At 27.1% G+C, this 18,663-nt stretch overlaps 1 protein-coding gene across 1 annotated transcript in view; it reads right to left on the reverse strand.

Annotated features, from left to right (window-relative positions):
- LOC119674921 (protein Shroom-like) overlaps positions 1–8,521 on the reverse strand; it is a 64,796-nt gene extending 56,275 nt beyond the window's left edge. The window contains exon 1 of the mRNA XM_038086079.1: positions 8,393–8,521. Within this exon, the coding sequence (XP_037942007.1) occupies positions 8,393–8,521 (129 nt within the window). The remainder of the gene's footprint in view (positions 1–8,392) is intronic.
- Between the last annotated feature and the right edge of the window lie 10,142 nt (positions 8,522–18,663).

Genomic DNA, 18,663 nt, shown 5'->3' on the forward strand with positions numbered 1-18,663 from the left:
TTGCAATTTTAGTATAGCAGTTTTGCATTTCGTGCACCATGCAATGACTTTGCAAGACAGAGTGAATTCCCATATAAAATAACTTTATTAATGTAGAACAGGAGAGTGGCTTGGAGTCTTTATATATATGCCTACCACTGAGTAAGATTTATTACTATATACGTAGAATATTTTGTACTCATATCTTTAACGCAATCACCTAAAATTGCTTCCATACTAGTTAAAGAATGTATTAATATGATTGAAACGGTAGACAATCAAACTCCATACAGTAAAGTCCACTTATAGACAGACATATTTACCAATTTATTACCAATTTACGACTAAATCTCTATCATAAAGATAGAGATGTTCTCTATATTTAAGTTATGGTTTAAAATCAAAGTTTTGAATATTTTCAAAGATTGATCAACAGCTAGTTAGTTGTGGTTCTGTTGAATGAAACAAAATAATGTTTGTACATTTTAAAGACTACATATCCGAGATCTATCTTTTAAAAAATTAAACCAAGTAAAGTTAATGAATTAATGAATGAATTATAATGCAAACTATAATATTTTAATATTTATAGATTTAAATACTTGTAAAATTAATGGAGCACATAAATATGGTTTACAAATACTAATGTATTAGTTTAAAATACTCGTACATTATCTCTGAAGAAATATAATGTATAACAAAAATATGATGAAGAAACCATAATTATAAAAATAATTTCTGGATTAGAAATTGACTAAAACTACAAAATACCTTTTAATAGTAAATATTATTATAAAAATAAACTTATGTTAACTAACTTAAACGTGTATTCAATATATAACAATTATATACGCAAATTAGCAAAATTAATATGTTATTTATTTTTAATTTATTTAAACATATTTTTAAATTGCTTGAAAGTCGGAGGTTAGTTAACTTTCTAAGTAAGTTTGCTCAATGAATTTTCCATAAGTAATTATTCATTTAAAGTACTAAAAAGCAAAAAATTGAAAAATGTACTGTTTTTTAACTAAGTTGCAGGTGTGAGCGTATTATTAAGTGAATTTGTTCAAGTTTTTTTCTTCATTTATTATGATTTCATTACATTTCTATTTCATTTGGAAAACAGAAATCGAAAGTCAAGTTCAATTGCCTGCAACTGAAATGTATTTTACTCAACTAATCACAAATGAGTTTCACCTGCTACCGAGGCTCAACACAACTCCAATGAGCCGGCCGTGTTGAAAGTCTCGGTCTCTCGGTGTTGCTGCAACGATAACTTAAAGTGGCTGCAACAATTGATCTACTAACATAATAATTATTCTGATCACGCCAAAAAATGCGTTTAACAGGAGCAGACCAACAAAAACGAAAGTCGATAATTATCACAGCAACATGAATTTGTCGTTGCACTGATTGTTGGCCGATAGCTATGAGCTCAAGCTTTTCTTGTTTTAAATAAAAAGCAGAAATTATTAATGAAATCAAATGAATAATAAAAGTAATAAATGCGGCATCCATACCATATATAGGTCAGATGTTTAGACACAAATATATGGCTAAAAAATTGAAATATATACTATAATAAAAGTCTGAATTCGTACACTTTTTTCAATATTATATCGGTGATATTGTCAATGAAATATTGTCTCTCCCCAGTAATATAAAGTTGTTGATAGATTACCTAACTGGTCATTATGGCCTGCTTTAAGAAAATAGATCAGTCTAAGCACCTGTCAGTTCTGCTTAAAGACAGATGAGACCGATAGTAACATTCATGCAACTATTTTACTTTAATATGGGTCAGTAGAACATAACTGCGCTGAGAGTTCCAATCCCCGTCTGATATTAAGATAAACTCAACTACTGGCCTTTATTGTAAAGGTGTAGTACATTCTGTTCATTTAGGGTCGGCTTGCAGCTATAGTCGTAGCGTTTCAGTTCGTTGGGAGTGTCAGTACCCCATTTGTTCTTACGTTATTTTATCGCTGTATTCATCGGTTGAACTGAAATATGTGGTTGATCGTAAAAATATTCATATTGACGGCCAACTAACGGCAATAATAACACTAAACTTTTTAAAATATAAATTTCTATATGTAGATATGATCAACTCTTAGGTTTCAGTTGAATTGTTTTAAAGAATAATATAATAAAATGAAAACAAAACGCACTACAGATCTGACATAGATTACATATAATCAGAAAAATAACAGAGCTATTGATTAATCTTATTCATCTCTTATTGTTCAATACAATTAATTGCCGTACTAGTAAGTTTAATGGACAGGCATGTCGATTGGTTAGATTTTTCAACGACCACTGTTACATATGCATGCCAACGAATGAAGAAAAATATTACTCATAAACTTTGTCAATGTCTTGTATTTCCCATATCTACTTTTCAGGATCTCTTTATTATAAGCCTATGTCCGATATTATTAATGTATTGAAGAGGTTTAAAGAAGATTTTATCTTATAAAAACAATACTGCGTGTTTTTCGATATTTTCTGGTATTCTGGTATTTCATTTCTTTTCTGGTATTTCTGAATTATATGATTAACCAGATTAAGCAGAAGTTAAATTTGATAGTATTAGAAAGCTATATCTTAACACAGTCGATTATATGATAACTATTGAGTCGTATATGTTTATTATTTATTATTGAGTATAGTAATTTTGAATTAGATTCTCGTAAATAATATTAATATTAAGTAAATGCTACAATATATTTATATGGATATAAATAAATTAGTATAAAAATCAAGTAACTAATCATTAAAATAATATGAAAAGTGCTGTAAGTATCTTTTTTGATTTCTTGTCCTGATCATGACTTTCAAGGAAAGTCGAAATATAGAATTTTTTTAAAAATATTAAATAAACGTTTAATTTAGAAAAAGTTGACATGTTGCCGGAAATAATATATATAAAAAAACATTAAATAGACAAAAATATTCTTATAAATATAAAAAATAAATATATTTATTCAGAGTAATTTATGGACTTTTCGCATTGACTGTTCTTGTTTATTAAATTTTTTATCATATCTATCATAATAACCAATGAATTTTTATATATTAAAAAATTTCATAATAATTTACGAACTAGTGTGAAGGGTATTAATTATTTTAATTTTTTAAAAACGTTAACTTGATTAATTTATTAACTTTTAAAATTAATCATTTCAAAAAATGTTAATGATTTTTTTCAGTTTTCTTAAAAAATTTTAACTGGGGTCTATCCTAAATGTACTTAATTCAAATTAAATTTTCTTAATAAAAAATTTATTAGTATTTCCATTTGAAAATGGATAATTCATAAATAATTATTGCATATTTAATTAAATAATTTTATTTTCTTTATTTTTTTTAAAGAAAATTAGTGTCATAATCCCTGTTATATCTTATGTTTTAGATATTTTAAAGATATAAAAATCTTTAAACTACACTGACCTTAAGTTATATCCTACATTCTATATATTTTAAAAACTAATATGTTATTAATGTTTATAAAACTTCATTTAATGAATAGTTTAAATATATTTAGTTTTAGTTTTTAATTGAATAGTTTAAAATTCAATTAATTAAAATGACATAATAATAATTTTTGTTGTTGTAGTTCACTACTTTTTGAAACATCTCTATTAATTTTTTTATGTATTTTAAATAACATAATTTATATGTTCACGAAATTGTTTAGTCTACATATCGATGTGTATTATTCCAAATTTAAAGTTCTCATAAAAGGAATCAACTGATGATAAGTGTTAATTATAGTAACAAAATTAACAACATTTAATTTTATTTAGTAAATTTCTGTTACCAGTTTTTTGTTGACCTAATAAAAAAATATTGAATAAAAAAATATTCAATGAAACGTCAGAGCAGTTACATTTTGTTTGCTTTACACAACAAATTAATTATAACTTAATTATGTGGACGAGTTGAAGTTTTATTACAAAATGTTCCGACTTGCACTGAAGCTGAAGCCTATAATTCCATTGCTAAAGCACGCAAGTGACATACAATAGATGCAGGTAGGCAGGTAGGCAGGTATGCAGGCTGACACACCCGTCTCAAATGTTTTTCTCACGCGAATTGCGTTTATTTTGAGCGTGTATTTTCAATTTATTATTATTTTATGTTTTAATACAGATAGTTTTTTCTTTGTAATTACTTAATTATTGCAAACAAAAAAATGCTGCTGGTTGGCAATTGTAATTATGTTGACGCACTTGTCAGTCCGTCAACCAGTTACTTGCTTGTCTTTTCTTGTGTACTACTTAACTTTACAACTTTATTAAGCAATAAGCCAAATTGGATATATATAGTTAATTTAATAAAAACTTTTTTGTTATATACACTAGTGTATGAAATAAATGTTAAGCAGGAAATTGAAAACTTTGCCAATTTAACAATGAAAACATTTTTAATACGTTTTAGCTGTTAAACAAAACCAAATACAAAAAAAATAACAATTCCAAATATATATGTATACATTAATTTATTAATGTTTTAGCTCAACCTTTTTTTTTTTTGTTTTATTCTATCAATTTAAAAAACATTTGAAAAAGGCATTAAAAAAATATTAACACCAACAATGTTGTTTGCTTTAGGCAACAATAGAGAAACTTTTAAAACAGTAGCAACAAATTTTATATAAACAAAGTGTAGAAACATGACAAACCGCTGGGAATTGTGATGACGTTACTGCACTTTGTCTGAATATCAACATTTGATGTTGCCAACGTTACCGATGTTGATGAAGCTGATAATGACGACGATGATAATGTTGATGTCGTCGGCGGCGGCATGTTATGCGAAACAGAGAAATGTACAAATAAGTCAAAGTATACATGCGCATTAACAACATTTACAAGCTCTGGCAACAATGCAGACAACAGTAGCAAAAATCAACAAGTAAATCAGCGTTTCGAATGCAGTTCAATTGATGTCATGGCTCTTCGAGTTACTTACACTTATAACAGCGCCGGCTGCGCACAGCCTGACTTTCGTGCATGTGTCTTAAACTGGTATATATTAAAATTGATTGATGCAATTTTACGCTTGTAATTCAAATGATTTTTGTTATTTTATTTATTGTAAATATAATACTAGTATGTATTAAAAACAAATACGCAGAGAATGAATTACAAATTTATTTTACTACAATTATGTTATGCTTACCACATAGCGTATGAGCAACAAACATACTGGATTTGCTACAAAAAGTGTGATGACAAAATCACGAACAGATGGCGCTTATTAATTTTTTTTAAGCATCTAAAAATCGATAATGCATTGAAAATAATTATGTGAAACATTTTAATGCATTAGTAATTAATTACAGCAGAAGTTTGTAATATTTATAAACAAGGAATTCAATTAGTTTTGGCTTCGAAATTAGTTATTACTGTATTATTATTGTTATTTATTATTGATAAAAGAAATTCGTACAGCACTTATAAAAATTATAGAATTTTACTTAAAATCTAAATTGGCAATTATTGTATTTACTTTTTAAATACTTTTTAGCAGTTTTGAAATTGTTAACAAACAGGAGTTGATTTTGGTCAATCATTACATGACAGAGTCAATCAATTTTTTTCGTTTGTCGAGTTTTTCGTTCTCTATTCCCAACAAAAGCGAAGCGAAGTGATCAGAATTTTACAACCTCAACCTCGTATCTAGTGCAATCAAACATAAAACACTACACCTAAATCTTCTCTATCGAAAGAAATGGTTACTATCTTTCGGACACTATCATATATTGTTTTCGAGTATAACCGATAGCGAGTAGGTTCACTTGCGACACCCGACCTGAGGTTCTACGGTATCTAGGGGGCCATAACATCGGTTGTCGTGAGATTGGATTAACTTTCAGTGTTGGTTGAATTGCCTACAACTACACCTTCTATATCGAAAGAAATGGTTACTATCTTTCGGACACCATTATGTATTGCTTTCGAGTATAACCAGTAGGGAGAAGGTTCACTTGCGACACCCGACCAGAGGTTTGTAGCTGGTACTATGGTATATAAGAGGTGACAACTTCGGTTGACTTCCTCAATATTCTAAAGTTATTCAGAACGAGTTTACGCATTTATACTTTCATTAAGTGTAATTTTTTATTTCCTCAACCTGGTAGAGTGATCCAAAGAGCAGCATAGTTAAAGACAGGTGTAACTCCTCAACAAGTAGGTAGTTATATCCAGTTATAGAATTTCCATTGTTATTGGCGGAATTTATTCCAATGGGATGTTTACCGTGACGTTAAGCCAATGCTGGAGGTAACCAAGTAAAACGTCTAGGACTCATAGATATACAGGTGATAAAATATTTTATAAAGAATTCATAAGAATTAATAAGAAACTCATTCTAATACGAATTAGCAATTTTTGACAGCATTGAATTTCTGAAAAATAAACATAACTAGATTTGTATTGCAACATTTCATAGCGTATCAACAGTGACATTTAAGTTACTTGTCAGATTTGTTGTATACATTTATGTATACAGTTTTATTCATAAACATTTTTAATATTATGCGCAACTGTTGGTGGCACAAAATGTGATTGACATTTTTGCCTCAAAGCACTGACATTTATTTGACAAATTACATTTGTTGCTAAAGTAATAAAACAAAAAATTATTATTTTTAATAATGAAATTATCAACAGGCACAGCAAGCATGAAGCGGTAAGCAATAAAACAATAAATGTATAAAATTGTTAACAAACATGTTTAGCAACAAATTTTCTTCTACAATATTCATTATTCGCCAATGTATGTATATAGACATATATTCATGTATCGTTAATTAAATATATGAAGAAATGATAATAAAAATAATTTCACCTAATGTGAACGGAAGTTGTTAAATATGTTAAAAACTGTAAAATTATTAATATATATATGAATTAAAAAAAAAAAACAAATTATACATAATAAATACGTAAATATATGTTTGCAAATATATATACAAGTAATATAAATAAATATGGTATTTATATATAATATAACAGAGCTGCAGAAGATGATGTAATTCTTAATACCTTAATTTATGAATTTTGTGGATTTTATTTGTTTTTTCTTTTTTTGTTTGATCACAAGAATTGTCTTTTTTGTCGTAATGTATAAGATTAATTTAATAAATATAATTTTTGCAAATGATGCCCATATACAATATAATTTTATATTTTGTGCAGACTTTAATTCCACAATTAACTTTGTTAATATTTGATTTTGTTTTAAAAATAATTTTACAAAGATTTCTTTGTGTTTTACTTTTTATAAGAAAAAAACCGTAAAAAGCGAATAATATAATATACATTTTAGTCAAAATAACATATTTCGAAATCATGCAATTTTATGTATAAATTAAATAATCTGCCATTCACTTAATTTTGTTTTATTTTTTTTTAAATTTTATTACAATTTGTATTTGGCATTTCTATCGAAATTATTGTAATGCAAAAATGTTTAAAAAAACTTTTAAAATGCTATTGAACAATATCAAATTAGCTAAATTAAGGGGAAAACTATTAAAAATGCAAATGAGCAAAATAAAAATGAAAAAGTAAATGCCATAACAACAGTAATAGTAACAATTTGTTAAATAATTTGAATATTTTAAAATGTTGCTAAACACACCTTCGCGGTGGGGTGGTATTGTTCCATTGTATTCAATTTACAAAAAAACTGTTTGTTAAATAATATCAAGTCATTTGTAAAATAATAGCTTAAAATATAGTCGTTCATGCATAATTATAAGATGTCAATAATTTGTTTCCGGTATTGTTGATTAACTTAGTGGAACAAGTACCAATACCAAACGGATCTTAAAAATCTGTGAAAAGAATTAGAATTTGATATTTCTATCTTAGAATAAGATTAATAAATAAGATTGTTACAAAATTTATTTGCAGCAAATACGAAGACATGTTTGACTAAAATACTTAAGCTAAAGAAATCAATAGTGTATATAGAAACTAATTTAAGTGATATAATAAAAAAATTTTAAATGAACGAAGATAAGAAAAATATAAATTTTAGATCATTTTGAAGACTACAACTACAACTACAGCAGTTGTTTCAGAACATTATAATATTCAGAACAATAATTAAAATACATAAGTAAGAGGGATGAATTAAGTTGAATTAATTGAAGACAAATTCAAAAAAAAAATTTATTGCAAAGTATTTATAATTAGAACTTGCAGTATTTTGTTTTAACGGCTGTTGAATAATTTTTGAAGCGTGAACTGTTTGTCAATATAGCAGAACTAAAACTTCAATACTTTCCTAAAATTTTCTAACAGTCTTACAAACTTAAATCTAATATATCATATCTCATATATCTTATATGGGGGCAAAACGAAGTATATGTCGGCTACTGGTACTCATATACCTTGGCACTGCCATTACGATCAATAATGATGTCAGCTTGCAGATTAGACGAAGAATCACTTTTGCTAATCGGTGCTACTATGAGCTCAGTAGGCAACTGAGATGTAGAGCTCTCCCTCTCGACAAACATGATTTATGCTCTATAGGTCGGCCAACCTTCCTAAGCTTCTGTATGGCGTAGAAGTATGGACGTTATCATAGAATGAGGAAGTAACACTGGGAGTGTTTGAGAGAAAAGTTCATCGTAAGATTTACGAGTTGGATGACTACCGCTTACGTATGAACCACAAGCTTTATCACGATATTGATATAATTCAGCGAATTAACATCCAGCGGTTTTGCTGATCGTGCCGTGAGAATGGTTGAAGATGCTCCAGCGAAAAAAGTATTTGAAAAAGGTATTGATATAGTTCAGTGAGTGAGTTAATGCTCCAGCGAAAAAGGTATTTGAGGCGGTAGTTGAAGGAAGAATAGCAATTGATTAATATATTAAAACAAATAAAAGTTCAAGAATTTAATTCTTAAGTCGTATTTAACATAGCCTTCGATATTTCAAATTAATTTCTGTGTGTTCTTGAAATTGTGTACTTAAATACAAACTTATAAAATACGATTTAAGCTATTGTAGCTTAAATTAAATTTGTTTTTATTTCGGAAGTGTACCTTTTTCTGCACTTCCGTTTCCTTACCCATTAAATTTAAATACAAATTACGAGTATAGTATTTTTTTAACGTCAACCAGATTAAAAAGGAGATAATAATTTAAATAATGTATATTTAAGTTAATTATGTGATTATATTTTGTAATTTAAAACTAAGTACAAACTTCAATCTAATTAAAACTGTTTGCAATTTGTAGTTTTACAAACAAAATATTTTTATTATATACATATTTAAAAAATTGATAAGACCACATTAGAGTTCACTAACTTGGCACAGTTTTTAATTAAAAATAAAATTTAAAAATTGTACGTTATAAAAATAAATAATAAAGATTTTTAGTTAAGGGTTAATTAAAAATAAATAATTAAATTTCTTAATGAGAGCCTTAAAAGACTGTACTATTTTCGAATAAAATAGTATTAGCACATAGTACTACATAGTATTAGTAGTATTAGCTTTATTTTACTTCAGTTTGAACCTTGTATCTGTTGTATTACACAGAAATTTATAATAATTGTATTATATATATAAAACTTACAGTTATGGTATTTTAGCCGTCTGCCGGATGTTTAGATTAGTCTATTAATTACTTATCATAAATATTAAATAAATATTATTACTTATAAACTCAATTATACAATAAAAATACTAAATTATACAAAAATTACTCTGACAAAAATAACCGACTTTATATAAATTAATTCAAAAGTATTCATTAATAATCTTTTGCCTATATTTTAATAAATTTTTAATAAAAGCCGGTCACTATTAGTACGGTTTCATCGACAGCGAGCGCTGGTTTACCGAGGTACAGTAATCTATGTTTTTTAATAATTGGGCATTCACCTACTAAGTGTGTCACATCGCCTTCCAATTTAGGGTTGCATATTTAAGGTTCAACTTAAGAACTCGCCACGGCTTTTGAAGATTGTTCTTATTGTTTCCACGTCGTTTTGCTCGTGAACGTAATTATTGACACCTAGATCTTGATTCAGCTTACTATATGTAAGCTCGAGATATTGTCTCTTGTCTTATCTAGAAAATTTCTGCGTTCTTCAATACTTAGTTTCATTATTACATTTTTCTGCCACAGTTTCCAGTTATCATCAATACCCAAATCAGTAGTCACATTTAACTCGGAGGCCAGTTCAGATTATTTTTCAAAGAATAATCTTTTTTCATTTATTGTGTACTGGGCTAACGTTTTCTGAATCCGATTGTCTGGCAAATTCCTAAGATGATTGACATAATCAAAATGCAATTTCAATATTTGGGTATACATCGTCAGTAGCCCAGTCTCTATATGTATCATATAATTACGGATATTTTTGGGCAGACTAAACGTTTTCTTTATATAAACAGTATGCAATTTTTCTACTGCCTCATGTATTTCCACACTCCAGATTGTATGGTAGTGAAACATGGCACTTTACGAGCATCTCTTCAAAAACTGCAAAGTTTCGTCAAAAAATGTGTTCATGCGGCACTAACCTGGAATCCGCAAGGCAGTAGAACCTGTGAACGACCATGCAATTCTTGGTGTAGAACCATAAACAATGAAACGAATAAATTAATAGCTGAAATTAGATATATCGCTTAGATATATCGTTTTTGTACAAACTCTTTGTGAATAGGCTAAGTTTATACAATCAAGTATTGTACAGTACATGTCATAATAATAATAATAATAATAATAATAATAATATAAAGTAATATATTGCATTACTTTATGTATATAAAGTATATATATACCTATACGGTCTATAATTTTATTTGGTATTTTTAACATGATATTCATATAACATTTCACAAGATTGTTTATGTTTTTATCCAATGCATACGTAAAGTACGTATCTTCAGTATATTTTGTCTTTAATTTTATTTGGAATTTTTAATACGAAATTAATTTAACATTTTATAAGATTATTTATGTCCCTAACCAAACGTCAGCACATTTTTTACTGAAAATTATTTAATAAATTTCCACTTCTATTATTTAAAAATATTTAAAAGTCTTTTAGCGGTTTTATGTAAATCAATTGCTTTGTTTGGCGCATTAAAGACGCAAGTCTGTGTATTTATAAATTTCTCTTTATACGTGGTGTGATAAGCTTTAGTAGATAAATAAATTCATATAACTACTATTATTATAAAACTATAACAAATAACTTAAAATTAGTTTGCATAAAGATATAACAAAAACGAGAAACGAACTTGAGATATGTAACTAATAACTGTAATTTCTACTGATTATAATAAGCATAATATGAAAGTGAAATTATATACTCTTATTAGAAAATAATTATTACGTTTCATTAATTTTTTTTTTTGTATTATTTTTGGTTATTAAATTGCGCAATTTTTTGCACAATTTTTGCAAAACAAAATGTAACGTATACGCAACGAACGCCAGAAAGTCATACAGACTCATACACAATATTTGTAGTTTTTAATTTTTGTTTATAATTAATATAAAAAGAAAAAAAAATTTAATGCATCTTACCGAATTATTTATAGTTGCAATTAACAATTCATGTGAACTTATATATAAATATTGATATTTGCTATAAAAATACATATAATAAATTTGCTGAGTTTCCAAAACGATATAGAAAATCGGCAAACCGTTGGGGGTATAGTTGGCAATATCGTCAAGTGGTGAGGCAAAAGCAGACCAGGAGTGCATTGTTAAATTAATGATGTTGCCAATGATGCACTGCTGCTGTGCCAATGTAATACAACTGTCGCCACATTGGCGCATACAACGTGCTTCTTCAATGCTCATAATTTGTTTGAATTTTGTCTAAGTTCAACGTCATGCGTGCAATCTCAGTGCCACATATCAGACTGAGGTGGAGGTGCGCATAAGCGTACCAAAATGCATGTCATTGGCCTTTTTAACCATGTAAAAATATTTGGACAACAACAACAACAATAGCAACAACAGCAGCAGCAGCAATAAACAAATGATAGTAAAAGTATTGATAGCTTTATGCCGCTTGAAAATCACGTTTATGACTGACTATATTAAAAAACGTTAACACATCTTTGGCATATACAATTATGCTCACATGTGCAAGCAAATTGTAATCAAAATTGTATTTTCTAAAAATCCAACAAACTAAAGATAAAAAAAATGTGTATAAAAATTATAAAGAAAAAAGGTAAACCGGTATGACAAGTGCAGTTTTCATTTTCACTCTGAAACGCGTGCGCATCGAAGTGACGTAAAATTTTGCCGACACCAAGGCGAGGGTACTAGACTAGTTTATGCTAATAGAGCGGCAATGTTCCAGATGTCTACTGAAATTTCTTACAATGAATTTGCATAATTTTTAAAATTTTTAAATAAATTTTTTCAACTTTAAATAAAAATTGACTTTGTCATTCAAATAAAATGCGACTACTATAACACACCATGCTTTTTAAATAAGTATCTAGGCTACATGGATTTAGGTTGTGCATTTTCAACAAAAAATTTTGCCTACTAAAAGTAAAAATCAGTAATTTCATTAAATGAAAAATAATTGCTTAATTTTGTACTCGTAAATCAAATAAATTCTATTACGAAGAATAACGCATTAAAAATGAGTTCAATAAAACAAAAGCATTAGTAAATATTGAAAAGAAAAAGAAATATTGTTTGCTACTGTAATCTTACGAAATGACTACGCAATTCTATGTTTATCGACAGACTTGCTTTTGGTAGCAATGTACTTTATAAAAGATAATTTCCATTTCGAACTTAATCTTTCCTACATTAATTCTGTTCAAATAATTTTTAATGCTGCACTTCCATTGAGTATGCTCCTCGGCTGTTGCTTTCAATGGGATATCAATTTGAACAAAATAGCATATGGAAGAGGAGCAGTGCACTGCAATTAGCAGGCATGTGGCTCGGCATATTGAAAACACTACCTATAACACTACAAATTCAATAATAAAAAGAATACAAAATGAAAAGAAAATACTTATAAATCTATAGGGTATCTTCCTTCTACTCTGAGATGAAGTTAAAATATTTTTTATCTTGTGTAAGTTTATTGCATGTTGTGTGCTTTTAATGTAAAAACGTAAACACACTACAGATATAATTAAAACATTAAATCATAAAAGCCCCTTCGAAGTTATTAACAGCATTTAGTTAAATTCCATTAGATATATGGATACAATATATTCAAGCATTGGATTACAATGTTAATGACTTTGTGCAACATTATTTATGAACATATTGCAGAGCAAACTTTTATTTGGATTTTCTTTTACTTAAGAAATATCTAAAATGATAAAATTGCTCTTATATCACGTAATTTTAATAGTGAAAATTCTATTTAAATAAAATTTAAGTTAGCAAATAAAAAAAGTTAATAGAAATGTGAAAAATAAATAGTTTAAAATAAAGCAATAACTATAAAAGTTTCATTATTTTAAGCAGTTAAAAATGTTCGGAGTTGTGGTAAAGTAATGCATTATATAGAGTGCAATCTCCTTTCTTGGGCGAAAAAAAATTAGTCAAACCTACACTTACATTTAGGTTTAGTACTAATGTCATTACAAAAAAAGTTTGTTAAACCTACTAAAATCATACTTAAAACCGTTTATAATTAGTATTTTCTTTGCACTTAAAAGAGAATAAGCGTTTAGTATGATTTAAACTTAATGCAAAACTAAAAAGTAATGTAGCAATTGGTAAATTAATTAACTAATTTTACAATTAAGTAAAAAATTTTATGTTTATTTATTTTTTAATATTACTTATAATATTCGTTTATCAAGTTATAAAAGGTTCTTACAATTAATTATTTATGTTATAAGTTATTTCTATAATAAGCAGACTGCATACGAAATGCCAGTACTAATACCGGATCTTAAATAATTGATAAAGTAAAAGTATAGAATGACCAAAATGGAGTATATTATATTAAGAATCAAAGCTATTAATTTCACATTACGATATTAAGTTCTACTTCACGTTAGAATAGAACAAATCGCTTTATTTATTATAATTTTCATTTTTTTTAAAGTCATGTAAGTGTATGTCATAATGAAGTAGAATATTTTAATAATATAAAATTACTTTATAACACCATTACTAAATAGGATATAATATTATATACGAATAATTAAAAACAAGAATTATTTCCAAGACCACTGATGATGGGTATTTGGCAATACTCGAAACAGCTGTATGGTCAGCCAAAAATTCAATTAATTAAAATAATATAAAAAAAATTAAAATTTTTGTTGTTGTATTTCACTACTGTTCGAAAAAACCATTACTAAATAGTTAAAAGTTCTTAAAATTATTTATGAATGTTATAAGTTATTTTTTTAATATGTCACACTGTATAGAAAATGCCAGTACTGGAAAATACTGGAACTGGAATAATTTCAACAAACAAAGCTTTTCATTTCCCACTACAATATAAAAATATAATATGTAAATAAAAAAGAATAAATTTTATAAAAATTTTTACATTATGAATTGATTGATTGGTTAATTGTGCAAAGTTTGCATAAAATTATTTCAAGCGATAAAATTGCTAATTCTGAAAACTGACCTCATTTATTCTGACTTTTATATAACGACAAATAATAACATTCATATATAACAAATACACCGTAAATGTTATTAACAGTAAAGGAAAGAAATAAAAAAATATTAATATATACAGTGCAACTAATTGCAATTTACTCGTTACAAAAATTTTTTAATTAAAAATGCAAAACAACATTTAAGTAAAAAAAACTTTGCCACATATTCGAAAAGTGCAAGATATTATAATCGTTGTCAAATGCGGTTCAAATTCCAATGATGAAATGACAAATGTCTAAATGAGCTACAGTCGGTTGTATAGACAGAATTTTAAAACGAAAATTCATGTAATTCATTTGGAAAATACGGAAAATATAGTAAGAAAGGCTTACCAAAATCATAGATTATGAAAAATAGTTAAAGTTAAAGGTGTATTATAATATTATGATCAGAAGCATAACAAAAGTCCTCTGGTATGTCACATGTATAATAACATTTATAAAGAATATAAAGCAGAAAAAAAAAATATATGTTAAAATAGGTTGACAAAGCAACATACTCGTATTATTGGAATTAGTTTTATTACAAAGAACTTTTCTGAAGGAAAGTCGTTACTCCAACTTACCATAATGTGGAGCTCATTGTCATAATATGGAGCTAGAAAAAACGAAAGTATGAAGTATAGCTATAAAAAGAAATACTAGTGATTCCACTAGTATTTGTGAAATATCTACCCAGAGAACGGAGTAAAAGTGCTGGATGATAATAATTCCATAACATTGGCGATTGGGGAACTGAAGTGCAGTTAAATTATTTGATAGATTTTATATGCAATTAAATTGATCTATAATAATAAAATATATTGTATAATATACATATATGTTAAATATGTGCATACGAGTATGTGTTAGAGTTATCGTATGAGGTAGAGAGGTCCACAAGAGTTGTTATAAAGAATCCATTATAAAAACAATCAAAGTTTGTTAAAGACAAATTAAGTACACGAAAGCATGCAAGCTAAAACATGGATCGTATTTAGCAATTCTAAATTTAAATTTAGTATTTACAAATTCAGTGTAAATCTCAAATCAGAAGCCCCCGAAAATTTAATAGATATGAGTATTTGAACATGTGTTTTCATTTTCTGAAGGTTTGCTATAATATATTTATGTAAGTGTCATAATGTAAAGCCTTGTGACTTTATATTGGTATACAAAATCCTTATAATAAACAGTTATAAGTATATATGGACTATATATATCATATTATATATAGACAATTATATTATACTACAATTATATTATATATAACAAAGAAAATAGTAGTGGATTTAGTGTATTTAGATTATAGGATGATAATAAAAACAAAAGCTCGTGTATAAATAATTCAATCGATAATTACTTGTATGATAAGTAATTTATTTATTTTTAACTATTTGAAAGTGTAGTAATATTAATAAAAAACATATTATTTATATATGGAAGTAGCGCGTAAGGGAAAATATCTCTTTTTGAAAATTAATGAACAATAGAATAAAATGTTACATTATTATATCATTTAGTAAGAATAGAAACAAATATCGGGAATATAATTTCAATTCAAGTCTGCTTGTGAGTAGATATGTCCATATATCCTTGTCAACAATGTATCATGTTTGGAGAGAAGGCGATTATTTCCCCTACCCCTTATATTATGATCTTTTTTTATTTTGGAACACTTTCAGGGTGTTTCCACCTTGACTAGAATATCTTGATTAGGAATTCTCCTGATGAAGGCAAAAGCGAATTTGCCGAAACACGTGTAGGGATACACAACATAAAACTTTCAAAATAAAAGTTAATATATTCTAAAAAAACAAAAATAATCGCATTTGACTAGGATGTTCCAATATGTCCGCCTTGACTGCACTGAAGCATTAAATCACTGTTTAGGCAGAAATAGCCTATCACCACCAATTTCTAATAACAAGCATTTTTTCTTAAGGCATTTGAATCCATATTGTCTATATTAAATAATAAATATTGTACGACTTTGCGTGAAGTAGCATTACTGAAAAAGAAAACTATCCAGACATGATTTTGACTGTTTCATTTTTTAATGATTGAACACAATTTAGTTTAGTTAGCTTGATTAGCACGATTCTAACTTCTCAGTCATGTTTGTTTGCATATTAGCAGACAACAACTTTGAATAACTCTTTCCACTAAACTATATGCTTAGTTTTCAAGATTTCGGATTTGAGAAGTACAGATTTTTATATGAAAACCACTCAATTAAAGGTCTACTTGTTATAACCCATTGTTTGTCTTATAGATTTTTTATTCCAAATTGAATGCTTAATTCAATTTTGTTCACTAATTTTTGTTTTTTTTTTGTTCAAGATATCAAGTCCAGCATGTCTGCCAGTGATGACAAAAGAATTAAAAGAAACTGCGTTTGTAGTTTTTTATTAGTGTCATCAATTTATGAATATATATCTAGATGCCTCAAGAAGTAAGTTATATCGAATCAAGTGTCAATAATATAAAATGTTGACAACAAAAAACATCGTTAGCTCAAGAAGTACGCTATATCGACATTCGCATAGTAAAAAATATAATATATATAATACTTAATGTTGTTAAATCGGCACGTCTGGCAAAACGGAATCGATTTATTATAAAACGTCGATTAATTTTATTATATCCAAAAACTAAATTTAATACATTATTTGATTAGAGAAATTAATAATATTAATTCGGTTCATCATAGTATATTTTTAATAGTAATCACTTGCTCTAGAATATCTGTTGTCTGGTTTGAGTACTAATAAAAAGTTATTATTATACGAAGTATATGTCATTATACATATAGTATAGGTAGACGTATGTCGTAAACTGCCATCAAAATGTACTTCTATTTTAAATACATATGTAATTTTCTAATTGATTTTTTTTTTCAAAGCTGTAATTTTAAAATATTCATCACATACATTAATCTGTAGCAATAAAAACACATTTTCCCTTTGTTCAACACTTGCAGATACATTTGTTATTCATTGGAATTTGGGCGTTAGTGGAATTTTTATGTTTCCTTACAATGTCATGCAATTCACGTGTAATTACCATTTAAATAAAAATAAATATTAAATCCGCATTCACGACAAATGAAATTTGCACGCGTTTTGCAAAGAAACCTACGTCTAAGCTTTGCCCAAAATCAAGTGATGCCAGACCAGCAAGAAACGCTCTCAGTGGTTTTTGGGTTTTGAAAATTCCATTTCAGCGCACGCGCAAATCTGTTGTGCATTTTTAAAATGACTGCAAAAATAAATGAATGAAAAAAACTGTTTTTCTGTATGTACAAATATGTAAAAATAATGAAAGGTAATATAAGATACGAAAAAAATATGTGTATTGTATCTATAAATTGTCATTTGACAAACACAAGTAACTTTGTTAAGTGAAGGCAGTGTGTAGAGAAATCAAATGATGCAGAAGGCGTGCGTGTTGGCATTCAAATGAGATCTTGCAGTGTCTCACAAATAATGGAAAGTTGAAAGTTTGATTTTTGCAATATCATTTAAAATTCTTCAAGTTTTTTTTATCACTAAATGAACTTCTAAATTATTTCCTAAATAAAATAATATGCATTTTATAATACCAAACTTTTAATGTTAACTAAAATAGTTGTGATTATTTCATTAGACTTTTTACGTAATGGTTTACGGTAGGCGTCAAGTCTTAAACCTTGAGGCTGACAAGCAGGTATTAAAGTAAAAAATTATTGTAATTAAAATAATTAGAAGTAAATTATTGGTTCAAAAACAAAATAAAACAAAACAAACTTAATAAAATGCAGAAAAATACAACAAAAAAGAAAAAATAATTGCATGTAAATTACGTTCAAAATTCCGTGCTATATAATCAGAAAAATTTATTATTTATATATACCATATGTTCCTAATAATTAGTTAAAATATATTTAAAATACTAAAGTAAACTGTTAAAAAATTGTATAACAACACTGCATGGGAAGTATTGCAGCCGTTACAAATTGTAGTTTATTATTATAAAAAATAAATTGTTTTTATC

The sequence above is a fragment of the Teleopsis dalmanni genome, chromosome 2, assembly GCF_002237135.1.
Source record: "Teleopsis dalmanni isolate 2A chromosome 2, ASM223713v2, whole genome shotgun sequence".
Classification (NCBI taxonomy): Eukaryota; Metazoa; Arthropoda; class Insecta; order Diptera; family Diopsidae; genus Teleopsis; species Teleopsis dalmanni.